At 44.4% G+C, this 13,339-nt stretch overlaps 1 protein-coding gene across 3 annotated transcripts in view; it reads right to left on the minus strand.

Moving 5' to 3' along the window:
• LOC138370890 (PDZ domain-containing protein 8-like) overlaps nt 1-13,339 on the minus strand; it is a 213,436-nt gene that overhangs the window by 142,712 nt on the left and 57,385 nt on the right. For all 3 annotated transcript variants that reach the window (XM_069335534.1, XM_069335533.1, XM_069335532.1), the window contains exon 8: nt 11,299-11,496. In XM_069335534.1, coding sequence (XP_069191635.1) covers nt 11,299-11,496 — 198 coding nt within the window. The remainder of the gene's footprint in view (nt 1-11,298; nt 11,497-13,339) is intronic.

The following is a 13,339-nucleotide window of genomic DNA, read 5'->3' on the forward strand; positions in this document are numbered from 1 at the left end:
TTAATTGTTCTATTTCTGCTGTGCTCCTGGTCTGGCTCTGCTGGTCTCAGGAACCCTTTGACCCAAGGAACCAAGCCCCGAATGCAGCAAGGGCAAATGACTCTCAACAAGAGGAGAGAAAATATATGGGCGAAGTAAAACAATGTTCCACCAAAAAACCAGCACTGAATGTAATGAAACACCATTTTCTGGGCGAGTCCAGGAGGCACCCCAGAACGATACCGGGCTGATATGTATTAGACTGTGGCATCAGTCAATTTGAATTGAGTTCTAAGCCTACAGAGGACCATGAGCCAGAACCTGGCCCCCTCAGCAAGGCACGAGGAGCAACAGCCTATAGAAACCCCCATGTGGTTGGAAGCATTCTATGCCTACCATCTACCTGGTTAGGTTAGGCACCCAGAAAGGTAGGTGTCCCAAAACAAACCCCAACTGGTGAAACATTGCTACCAAAAACCGAACTGTTAAGCAGAACTGCTCAATCTGAAAACAAGCAAACAAGCATGACGTCACAGCTGCCACTCCGCCACCTGTCTGTGCAGCTTCCCCCCTCCTCGGGAGCGGGAAGGGAAAGCCCCAGACCCCACGCCGGCTATCCACACTCAGTTCAGAGGCTGAATGTCAAAAAATGCGAAAATCTGCCGACCGGAGGGAGGATTGCCAGGGAGCCTTTGGGATTCGCCCAGAAAATGGCGTTTCATTACATTCAACACTGGTTTTCTGTGGAGACTCCCTCCGGCTCCCTGGAGCTACCTAACTGAAGACAAGTAAAAGAGGGACGTACCTGGGAGGTGGCCGCCATTCGTGCCTAAACTTGAAGTCTAGACAACTGGCTGCAACCTGCGACCCAAAGTGACACACGCCCAACTAGGACCAGGAACATTAACGAGGTAACGGGCGACCAGAACCCTGTTCGACCACCAAAATCCCCACTCCCAAATATTAGCTTACTCGATTTAACGGCCTCTTATTTACCATTCTGCTAGTTCCAACAACCGGTTTTCGCGACCGGTATCTGGAGCCTCAAATACCTGTCTGGCAGTCGATAAAACAATAGGTCGGTATTGGATATGTTTTGGCATTGGCGCACCCTCACATGGAAAGCCACCACTGCCCTCGATCATCCAGTCGTAAATTAAATCTTGACTTTTTTGGTAAAAATATAGTTTAATGAAGCAAATTATAAATTATTATTAATAACACATTTGGAAACAATTGTTATTAAGCAAAATTCTTTATTTTAAGAGGAAGCAGGAACAATAAAACCGGCCAAAGAAGCAAAGAGCCCAAAAAGGAACCCAACCGGGCGACAAGTAGCCCAACCGGGCGACAAGTAGCCCAACCGGGCGACAAGTAGCCCAACCGGGCGACAAGTAGCCCAAACGGGCGACAAGTAGCTCAACCGGGCGACAAGTAGCCCAACCGGGCGACAAGTAGCCCAACAGGGCGACAAGCACGAGGAGCCGACAGACGTTCCAATAATGCGGGAAGTAGCAAAAAACCTTCCCATACCCTCGAGAACACAGAAGCCAACACTAGTCCCGAAGGCACACGAAGGCGCAGGCGCACCCGAGATCAGAAGTCACGCAGAACCCCATCGAACGGGGAAACATGACAAAAACACCGTCCCAAAAAGGGGGGGGGGGGAGGAAACATCCACCCACAGGACGGAACCAACCGCCTCAAAGGCCAAGGAACCGAGCCCGGGGAGGGGCCGACGTCCAACAGCACGTACGGCGAGTGGGGAGGAAAGACCCCACTCCGCGTAACCACAAGCCCTGCCTAGAGGGGGATAAAAAACCCCACGGGGTCTAACGGGGCCAAGGCCCCCCCAAGTCAGCCCCTCCCCAGCCCCGGGAACCTACATGACAGGCCCCGGGGCCGAGCCGTTCCCCCAAAGCCCCGGCCGTACCAGAAAACCAGGGCAGCCGTGAAAACACTAAGGAAGGGAGCCCACTGGTAGACTCATACAACACGGCTGGAGGAACAGGCCCAAATGCCCCCGTCACTACCCCGGAAGGGGAATTCCCCGAGACTGCCCGAGTCTCAACACCACCAAAAACCCCGCCCCGAACCTACAGACGGTAAGGAACCGGATGCAGGCAGGAAGGGTGAACCAGGGGAAAGACAAGGGGGCATGGATGGAACCGAAGCAACCAACACCCCCAAGTCCCAAAACGAACTACAACGGGGCAGCCCCGGGGCTCCCGGGGAGGAAACCACGAGAACGTTGCCACCACCAAGGCTCAAGTGCAACGCCCCTGCTGCCCGCACCCGCTTTGTTAGCACAACTGGGTAACCGAGCCACAACGAGCAACCAAACTCGCAGGACTCCGGGTCGAAGGTGTCACCGACCCCACAGGCAGCAGACGGAGGCAAAACAGAGAGTCACCCAGAGACAAAAGGTGAGAGCAACCCTCAAACCCGCTGGAAGCGAGGGGGGGGGGCTCCGGGGTCACATCCATCAGACCCGCGCGCCCCCAGGGGTTTCCCAGGGTCCCGAGCGTTTACTTTAAGAGAACTCGCGCTCAGGTAATCCCAGGCAGGGTACTGCTAACCGGCACCCAAAGCTACCAAACAACTTTCTAAGAGCTGAACCCCCGGGACGTGTACACTCACGGGGACCTAGCAGGGGTACCACCAGAAAATACTCAGAACACAAGGGACACAAGGGGCAAGAACAAAGGCAGACCCCCCACCAGGTAGATCAACAAAAAGAAAAAGAAAACCCCGCAAGAGGACAGCGTACCCAAGCGGAACAGAGCCGGCCGCTATGATTGGTAAAGACAAGCTGCACAGTACCCCGCGCCCCACCAGTGCAAACACTGCCCCTTACTCTAAGGCGAACAAGGGAGACAGAACACCCGAGCACACAAAGAGCGGCCGAAAACCAAGCAGTAAACGGCCAAGCAAGGGCAGGACCCAAGGAACTTGTGGAAGGTGGCCCCAAGCCCCAAGGGCAGTACTTACAGGGCACCTAGGGAAGGGAACCCTAGGCGCATGCAGCCCGAGTACTGAAGAATCACTCCCGGCTCACGCACCACCTAGAAAACAGACACCACACTCTAGGTACAGTGCTGAAACAACCACTGGAGCCGGAGCACATAACCATTGCCTATAGCATCAGCCGAAGAACTGATGGGTGGATAGCCAGCGTGGGAGGTCTGGGGCTCCCCCTTCCCCCTCCCGGGGAGGGGGGAGCTGCGCAGACAGCGGCACGGTGACGTATGACGTCATACTAGTTTCCTTGTTTTCTGTTGAAGAGTTCTATCCCCTAGTTCGGCTTAGGTAGCAATTTTCACCAGAATAGGGGTTTGTTTTGGAATGCTTACCTTTCTGGATGCTTGACCCGGTCGATGGCAGACATAGAATGCTTCCAACCACACGGGGGTTTCTATAGGCCATTGCTCCCCTTGCCTCTCTGAGGGGGCCAGGTTCTGGCTCGTGGTCCGCGGTAAGCCCTAGAACTCCATACACATGACTGATGCCAAAGTCTGACATTAGCATATCAGCCGGCAAAGCTCCGGGGAGCCGACGGGGCTCCCCCCAGAAAAGTTTCAAAAACTGTTGGCATTCTTTCTAAGATCAGATATTATGTACCCCGCCCTGCCCTGGTGACTCTCTATTACTCCCTCATCTATCCATATCTCAACTATGGTATTTGTCCTTGGGGTTCTACTACCCAAAATCATTTACATCCTCTAATTACTCAACACAAAGCTGCTATTAGGACAATATACAACTCTAGCCCCAGACATCACTCGGTACCCCTACTCAAATCTCTGAATATGTTAGATATTAAGTCACTGCACATTCCCTCATGTGTATTATACATATATAAAATGCTTACTGTAATGCCAATCCTGACCTCAAAAGCTTCATTGAAGGTTGTAACAGAACCCATGAGCACCACACCAGAAATAAATACAGTTTTGATATTCCAAGAGTACGACTTAATCAAACTAGAAACGCTCTACAAATCAAGGGACCCAGAATGTGGAATGACCTTCCCAACCATGTTAAAGATTGTACCTCTCTCAACCAGTTTAAGATAAAAACGAAACACTACCTAATAAATTCCCTGTAACCTACCTTACCCCTCTGTTGTCAACCCATGTCTGTTTTTTTTTTAAACAATGCTGTTTGAATGTAAATGTCTGTAATAATTTGTAATTGTATTTGTGCTGCTTTTTCAGCCATGTTCCCTCCTCTTTTACCTCAATTTTTATTTGTTCTCAACACATTTTATTCTTTATACCCATTAGTATTAAGCTTTAGTCATTAATGTTTTTCCTGCCCGAAACGCTTTGCGTAATAGTGGCTTTAGGCATTGTATGTACTAGCTCTATCTATTAATCCAACAAACTTTGTAAAATCTCTTGTATGTATGTACCTTACCTAAATAAACATTTATTTATATATTTATTTATACTTGTAAGTACAAGATCTTGTCATTGTTTTATTGTGTCTGTGTTGATCTGAGAGTATCAGCCACAGTTCTCACCTTTCATACCTGACACAGGTATAGGTGAATCGACGGTGTATGCGTGTTTATCTGTGTGGTACCACAACATTACACTCGTCTGTGAATGTGAGCTTCACATACACCACACATATAGTATTGTGTGAAATTATTATTGTGCATGTTATTGCCTGTCCCATTGACAGTGCCATTGTGTTTATTGCATATCATCATTACCGAGTATCCGGTTGGAACTCTTGTGATCCCTTTGCATACCGGCAGTTAGGTTGCCGTGTTAATGATTGGCTGTCAACTGTGTTAAGTTAGGTGTTTCACCATGAGTGGATCCGAGTCATTTAGCCAGACGTCAAGAGTCTCGCTAATGCAACCATAGCCTTTCTGACGCCAATCTAAAGTAAATCAAGCACCCTTTGTATTAGTGGTTAAGTTAGTAAATAAACTACTGTTAAGCTTTATGCGGTGTTTCCGTTGAACCACTTCTGAATACTGCCAACAAATTACTCAAGCCTTCAGCTCTAGGTGTCTTCAATACTGAGTTGCCTAATTCACTAAACTATAAATGTGATGAGGACCCTAGGAGTCCCTTAAAGTGTTAAATCATTGAGGAGATCCCAACGATCAACGTGGAGCAGAACCAGGTGAGGCTAGTCTGAGAAGAGATCCTCAAGGACTCTTAACTCGATCTTGCTCCCAGACCCTGTACGGTTGCTCTAGTATTTTCTCTGCTAATTCCGACAGCTTCGTGAAGTGTCTGCCACATGTACATTGGCGACGTACGCATTGCAGTCGAGAAAGCAAAAAAGAAAACCCCCACATTGATAAATTCATGATTTCAACGGTCCATGAAAAATCATCATCTACAAGCCATGCTGTACTCACTGGGAATTCAACAAGTTGTGGAGCATCCGCCGGCAACGAATGCCCTACAAGCCATGCTGCACCTGCTGATGCTGAATTCTCATTAATTGTCTGATGCTGAATGTCTAACCAGAGTTCTCATTATGCCAGACACACTCCTTTTCTAACTCATCCTACTCTCATTTCAATGGCACAAACTACTCCTATCAGTTGCACATCCCAGGTATTAAAGCTCACTGACCATTTCTAGTCCTTAATTAACTATTTAAATTTTGTGGCTCAGTTTCCTCCCTGGAGGAAACTAACCTGAATAGAGTAAAAACATTTCATCGCTGTTTGTGCGCTTGGCTAACAAGCAACCTAGTTTTTTATTTGGTGTGGGTCTCACGCATGCTTTAGTGACATTTTATACATATGTTACTCTAGAACATTCTATTGCGAACACATTGATACCAAAAAGAAACACATACATCAATAAATAAGGTCACAACACTGAAAAGAGTATACACTTTTCAGTGTTGGCGCTTGAGTGCCCGACACGTTAGGCCCATAAGGGGAAAGTTTCACGGCTGACTGCTGGGAGCGCGATAGTGTCTGCTTAAAACTACTGTATTATCTGCATACATCAAATTTAACTCTTAATTTCTTATTTTAGGACTACTGTATATGCAAATGTACATCCCATTCAAACTTTCCTACCTTGACCTACCTCATGACTTCATCCATGTGTATAATACTGAACAACTGAAGTGCCATCACACACTCCTGGCATACACGTAAGTTATGTTAGTATCAAACCAATCACTCGTTACACAAACAATTACACATGAATTACCTCCCGAACACAAACTTTTCTCAGCATTTAACACATCTGGCACAGTCAATGAAAACTTGCTTTATGAACACAGATTACTCAGATTAACCAGTTTCTCCTTTTTAGGTTGTTGGAATAATCAGTAATAAAATTGAGAGAGCAAGCAGTGCAGAAATGGCAAAGCAAGGTAAAAAAAAACACCAGTGGTGAATGTAATGAAACATCAATTTCAGGGTAAGCCCTGGTGCCTCCCTTATGCTATTTCACTGAAGCAATGCCATAAGTGGTGCCATCAGTCGTGGCGTTCTTATTGGCCTACCAAGGATCACATAGAGGGGGCCAGAACCTGACCCCCTTCAGAGAGGCGTAGTGAGCGATGGCACTATGAACACCTTACATTTAAAGTTATTCATGCCTGCCACCACCAGAAAAAGCACCCAGAAAGTCAGCAAAACAAAACAGATTACTGCTTGGTTAAGTTACACATTGGGGAACAAGCCGTAAAAGTCTAGCAGAAGTGGACAACACCTACCACCACTCAAGTGGGTCCTAGACCCCGTATTTGACAAAGAACATAAACGAGTAAAGCAGCTTGGAGATACTGTACATACAATCGAACTAAAGCACAAGGTGACTTGCATGCATTTCTTGTCGCAAATAGAGAGGCGAGAGACATGAGCAACGTTATACGTAATAAACATTGGGAAGAGTTCCTACAAAGTATAAATGAGCGAACAACCCTTGTTGAAGTTTGGGGAAAGATACGAAAAATCTCCAGAAGCAACCCAACCAAACCACTGCACCACAGCCCACTGGAACAAGCAAAACATTCTCCTTGATCAATGGGCACTAACATCAAGCTAAACTCACTCCCAATTAACTTACAGCACAAACTTAATGACACATGCCCCACCAGACAACGACCATCAAACTTGCCTGTACAGCTATCGACAAGTCGAACCTTAATGATGTAACTGAATGGGAATTAAATCATGCACTAAAGATGGGCAAATCAACTGCTCCTGGAGAGGGCGGTATTACTTACAGTCTACTGAGATTAGTCTCACACGTACCAGGTAATCCACTTTTAGTGTTGTACAGAATGAGTTTAAGTGCAGGAGTATTACCTGATGCTTGGACAAAGAGTGTCATTGTTCCCATCCCCAAACCACACTCAGATAACTATAGATCCATATCTCTAACATCGTGTGTTTGTAAAGTGATTGAACGCATTGTTCTTAACTGACTCATGTATCGTATGCAGTGGCACCTGTCACCCCAACTATTTGGATTTATGCCTGGGCTCAGTACACAACACTGTTTTGCTGAATACTAAGCTCATATTGAAGCTTCCCCTTAAGCAGTCTTCATCGACCTAGCAGCAGCTTTTGATTCATCAAACAGAGAAATCATACTAGAACAGCTTGCTGAGCTGGGAATACAGTGGCACCTCGACATACGATTGCCCCCTACTTACGATAATTTCGAGTTACGATGTAAATTTCATTGAAAAATGCGACTCGACATCCGACGGTGTCATCGACTTCCGATACTTGTTGGTACTCGTTCAGGTCGACCGAGCGCGTGGTTCCCGGTCACGTGGCCGATCTGCCTCAGTTTACTACAGCTGCCCGCTTAGTGACGATCGCGCCTATAAGAAATTCCACTTTTGTGGTGATTTTTTTGCATTTTGAACATTAAAGTAATTATTATATATCATGCCATGAGTCCCAGGAAAGTCAGTGGTAAAACTCAACATATGAAAACCCATATAAGGATGACTATAGAACAGAAACAAGAGTACAGAATGTCTCTTCCTCAACAATTAAGAAAATGTGTGCAGCATGGGAAGAATTGCAAACCTATGCTGAAACGACTCACTCAGAGAGATTAAAGCCCTTGCGAGTCCTTGTTGGTGTCAATCATGGAAATAACGTGAGACTTGCTAGAATGATTTATGTATCATTTATACGCTCTGTGATTGACTACAATGCTCTACATCTCACACTGTATACAAACAAAGCGCTGAAATCTCCTGATACCTTGCAAAATGAAGCTATGCGTCTCATTCCTGGGGCTCCAAAGTCCACAAGAATAGTTAATATGAGAGCAGAGTTAAAATTACCTACCATAAGTGAGAGAATTTTGTCTATTAGCACAGTTTTCGGCGTGAAGGCATTGAGTAGATCTCGGCAACACATGAAGTTTCAAACTAAACTTTCTAATATGCTACACTCACCTGAGGTCTATAGAAGAAGAGCGAAATCTGATTATGCATTTTGGTTTTACAAGGTAGCCAACTTCATCAAAATATTAAATATGTACCCAACTCAATTAATGATTAATCAACCAATTACTCCATGGAATAACTGGAATCTATCAGTTGATTTTGTAAATGCACCCAAGAAAGATAATGTACACTCTGCATTATTAAAACAGCTAACACTGAAAAGCATCACTGAGAGTATTCAGGGTATGGGTAATGATGTGTATCAGTACTATACTGACGGTTCTGTAGAAGAAGGTGGACGATGTACCAGATGCGCATGTAATATATTTGAACAATCTTCTCTCGTACATACAGCAATGAAGCGCGTCAATGATTAGTCAAGTGCAACTCAAACCGAACTGGCAGGAATATATCTTGCCACTGAATTTTTAAAAGGCAAAGGCAGTGGACTTATATACTGTGACTCGCAGAGTGCACTCCTGGCATTGAACGCACATAGTAGTAACACCCAGAAAATAGTCAGTGATATTCGAATGAATGTTTTAGCTGCTAAAAAAAAACAGATTTGAAATTAAATTCATATGGATACCATCACATGTTGGCATCTCAAGGCATCACACTGTTGATATGCTTGCAAAGATAGCCTGTAGAAAACCAGTACTAGAAATTGATATGGGTGTTTCATTAGCAGTGACAAAGAGAATACTTAAACAAATATCTAATGAAAATCTAACCGACCTAACAAATTCACAAAGACCTGAAAGTTGTAGCATTAAATATTTTGATAGATATGGTGAGGAGACATTCACATATGGGACTAACAGAGCAAGAACTCGGCAATGTGATGTTATAGTGACCAGAATACGAGTGGGATATATACGTATCTGGCAGCTTTCTCAAAACCCAAATGTCGAGTACACAATGTGTCAACTTTGTGAAAGAGAAAACATGCACTCACTTGAACATTATATTGTAGAATGTCCAATATTGACTGACTTTTGCCCTCCTGGGCTGAAGTATGCTGAACTCTTTAACTACTATATGAGTACAGTACTGAAATACTTGATAATATATTGGACTTGTACCCAAGGCTGACCATGTATGTATGTGATGTAACTATATAACCTGAGCTTGTAAAAGCATCTTAATCACCTTCAGTAGTTAAGTGCTTAATTGCACACTAGTTTCTCTATCAGCTATCTCACCCTGTCAGAGTAAAAGAGACAAATGTATTATGTAAAAGACACATCGAACACTTTATATAGGGCATATGTAAATCTGTGTATCTATATATTTATGTATGTAGGTTAGCTTAGCATTTTAAAAGCATCACAAACACCTGTGGTTGATTGTTCAATAAATCCCTGAACTGTATGTTTAACAAATCTCTCACCTTGTCTATGGAGGACAGAAGAAAATGTATGTATGCTAGTTAGCATTGTAAATGTGTGGCCACGTCTGTAGTAGAAAATAACAATAATAATAATAATAATAATAATAATAATAATAATAATAATAATAATAATAATAAAAACTGCTTGGTTAGAATAAAAACAGCAGCCTCTTGATATACATTATAGGGGATGCAGTGCCCCCCCCCCTTTTTTTATCTCTGTCCTGGGGGGTAGCGATCACCTGGGAGCCAATGGGTAGAACGAAATCCCTGATGGAACGAATTGGCCTCGCCGTCATATAGTTCATTCAAGTGAGAACACACCGTACTTCACTTTTGTCTCAACTTTCACTGTGCTTTACTTCTTGTCCGTTCTTGTCAGTCGGAATATTAATATGCAGGTAGCGATACCTGATGGTGGATGGAGGCAGCAGCCAAGCAGGATGACTAATGATTAGCAGAGTACTTGTTAGCAGTCTCTCTGGTACTGAGTAGTGTTTGGAACGGGTATGAATGTTATTGAAATTGTTTTTTCGGAGGCCATTCTAAGCTGTATTAAGAATTTTTGTGTCTTCCTTGCACCAGTATCAGCCAATGGGAATGTTTAAAAAGTTTTCTATTGCACTGATGCAAATTGTTAACCTGCCTTACTTGTGCATATTACTGTCCAAGAACAACATAAATTTGCCTAATGCAACAGCCAAGAGCCTTGCTCAGAAACAAGCTTTGCATCTACTGTGCACTCAAAGCCATATATTTTCATGTTTTGTATTCATTAAAAAAGATGCTGCAGTGCCGTGTATATTTTTCAAACATTACTTTCAGAAGTTGGAGTGTATTACTAGTTGGATGAAGCTGAGGTAAGAGTAAATGCTGTTGATGCATTGAGTCATAAATGTTATCATCAGGATTTTCTACAAGTAATGGATCTTCTACTGCAGTGGAGAAAGACTTCATTCTTGATACACTGCATGATGAATATAAAGGAACTAATGAAGATTATGATGGTGATGAGTATGATAGTGGCTTTGCAACTGTGCTTAACATTTCTTGCAAGGTAACCATGGTGAGAGAAGAGCTCTTTTTAACCTTAAAAGCAGGAAAACAAACTATATTGACTCGTGACATCTGGAATCCTTGTCTTTGAGTTACCTATCAAGGAACCTGTAAAACCTATGCTATTGTTTCTGTCCTTCATACTGAGGGGTTAACTAATTTTCATAGAAAAAATGCAAAGGCAAATTCTAGATTCAAATACAGTATTATACATTTGTGCCATGCCAAAAAGAGACAAGGATAATATTAAGTGGCTAATATTATTTTATAAAACACTGATTGCAATACAGAATACATTTTTTGTAATATTCTAGGTTTTAACGTAAGAATTCATATAAATAAAAATAATGTGCCGCATGTAAAATACTGATTACATATTTTATTATCAATCCAAAATTAAAGATAAAAGGTACAATTTTAGAAAAAGCTAAAATACACTAGTAATAGGAGAATCCTTAACTGACCTTCCTGGGCTCAGGCTGAACTAGTCGCTTTACTCTCAGGGTGAGGCTATTACTGTCTCCATTTATGTTGCTGGTTGAGAATAACTTTGCTGCTTGCTGGCCAGAGTTCAGATATGTCCCATTAACGGCTAAAAGTATGTCATTCTTCCTAAGGCCTGCTGCATGGGCCGGAGAATTTTGCTGAACTGACTCTACCATCTGCAAGGATAAAGATGCAATTAGAATTCCAAATATACTAAATGTGCGAGATACTCAACTTTCACGTGAATGCTAATAAATATAATGGTTTAGGTAAAAAGATGAGACATTGAATATACTCACTCTTAAGTGATGACCCGCCTGATCTTGCCATAATAATGAAAATAACTGTCGTGCATGTTTTAAAAAACTAAAAATAGAAGAAACAGAGGATATCACAAGAGAACACACACATTTCATATAAAAAATGTTGGCTGCATAGACTGAGGCAACGATAACATGGATGCCTATAAGGACTAAGCATGTTACAACCACCTATGGGCACCACGGGTGGTTGTAACCACCTGGGGTGGAAGCCCCTGGGGGTGGGGGGGGAAGCCCCTTTGGCTCCCCAGAGCTATCCAGGCTGATATGTAATATATTAGACTTTGGCATCAGTCAGTGTGAATGGAGTTCATAGGCCTACCGGGGATCACGAGCCAGAACCTGGCCCCCTCAGAGAGGCACGAAGAGCAATGGCCTATAGAATAGCACATGTGATTTAGAGCATTCTATGTCTGCCATCGACTGGGTCAGGCACCCAGAAAGGTAAACATCCAAAAACAGACCCCCTATTCTGGTTGAAATTACTACTGAAAGTCAAACGAGTGGACAGAACTCCCCAAAGAAAAACAAGCAAACGAGCATGACATCACCACTTGCTGCGCAGCCATCTGTGCAGCTCCCCACCTCCCTGGGAGGAGGAAGGGGTAGCCACAGACCCCTTGTGCCAGCAACCCACACCTTCATTTGTTTGGCTGATGTGAATGGTATTGGTCGCTGTGGCTCTGGCTCCTGATTCTGTCCTCTGCTCTGTGCCTTGTGATGCAGGGCGAGTCTTCTCTGGTGGTGCACAAGCCAGGAGTAATTTCCCAAGTACTCGAGCTGCATATGCCTAGAGTCACCTTCCCTAGGTGACCCTAGGCATATGCAGTATGTAAGTACTGCCCTTTGGGCTTGGGGCCAATTTCCACAAGTCACCTTGGGGTCTACCTCTGTTCATTTTTTGCTACTTGGTAAATGACTGCCCTGAGTGTGCGGGGGCTTTCCTTCACCTTTGTTTACCTTAGGGTAAGGGGTAGTTTGCACTGCTAAGGGCACAGGGTACTGCACAGCTAGTTATCACCTATAATGGGGGCCGGCTCTGTTCCACCTGGGTACATTGTCCTCTTGCAGGGTTTTTCTTTTATTTTTGGTTTTCTGCCTGGTGGAGGGGTTTGCCTTTGGTTCATTGCCTCCTATCTATACACTAGGTTTTTATCTCTGTGTTCTGGGTGGTACCCCCTGCCAGTGAGTGGACACGTCCCGGGGGTTCAGCTTCAAAAAAATTTGTTGGTAGACTTGGGTGCCGGTTAGCAGTATCCTGTCTGGGTTTCCTTAGAGGTACAAATCTAAGAGCCCTGGGAAACCCCGTGGGGGCGCTCGGATCCAATGGATGCGACCCCTGGGTCCCCTCTCGTCGGATGCGAGTTTGAGGGTTGCTCTGTCCACTTGTCTCAGCGTGAATCTCAGTTTTTGCCTCCATCTAGCTGACTGTTGGGTCAGTGACACCGTCGATTTGAAGTCCTGCGAGTTTTGTTGCTTGTTAGTGACTCCATACACCCAGTCCACTGATGACTATCTGCGTGCAGGCAGCACTGGCGTTGCATGCTAGGTTTAGATTGCTGCAATGCACTAGGTTGTTTGCTAACCGGGAAGCCCCAAGGCTGCCCTGTTTTGCTTATAGGAACCCTGGACTTGGGGGTGTGGGTCTCTTCGACTTTGGTTCGGTCCACACCCCCTTGTTCTTAACCCTGCTGTAGTG

Source organism: Procambarus clarkii, chromosome 33 (assembly GCF_040958095.1).
Source record: "Procambarus clarkii isolate CNS0578487 chromosome 33, FALCON_Pclarkii_2.0, whole genome shotgun sequence".
In the NCBI taxonomy this organism is placed as follows: domain Eukaryota; kingdom Metazoa; phylum Arthropoda; class Malacostraca; order Decapoda; family Cambaridae; genus Procambarus; species Procambarus clarkii.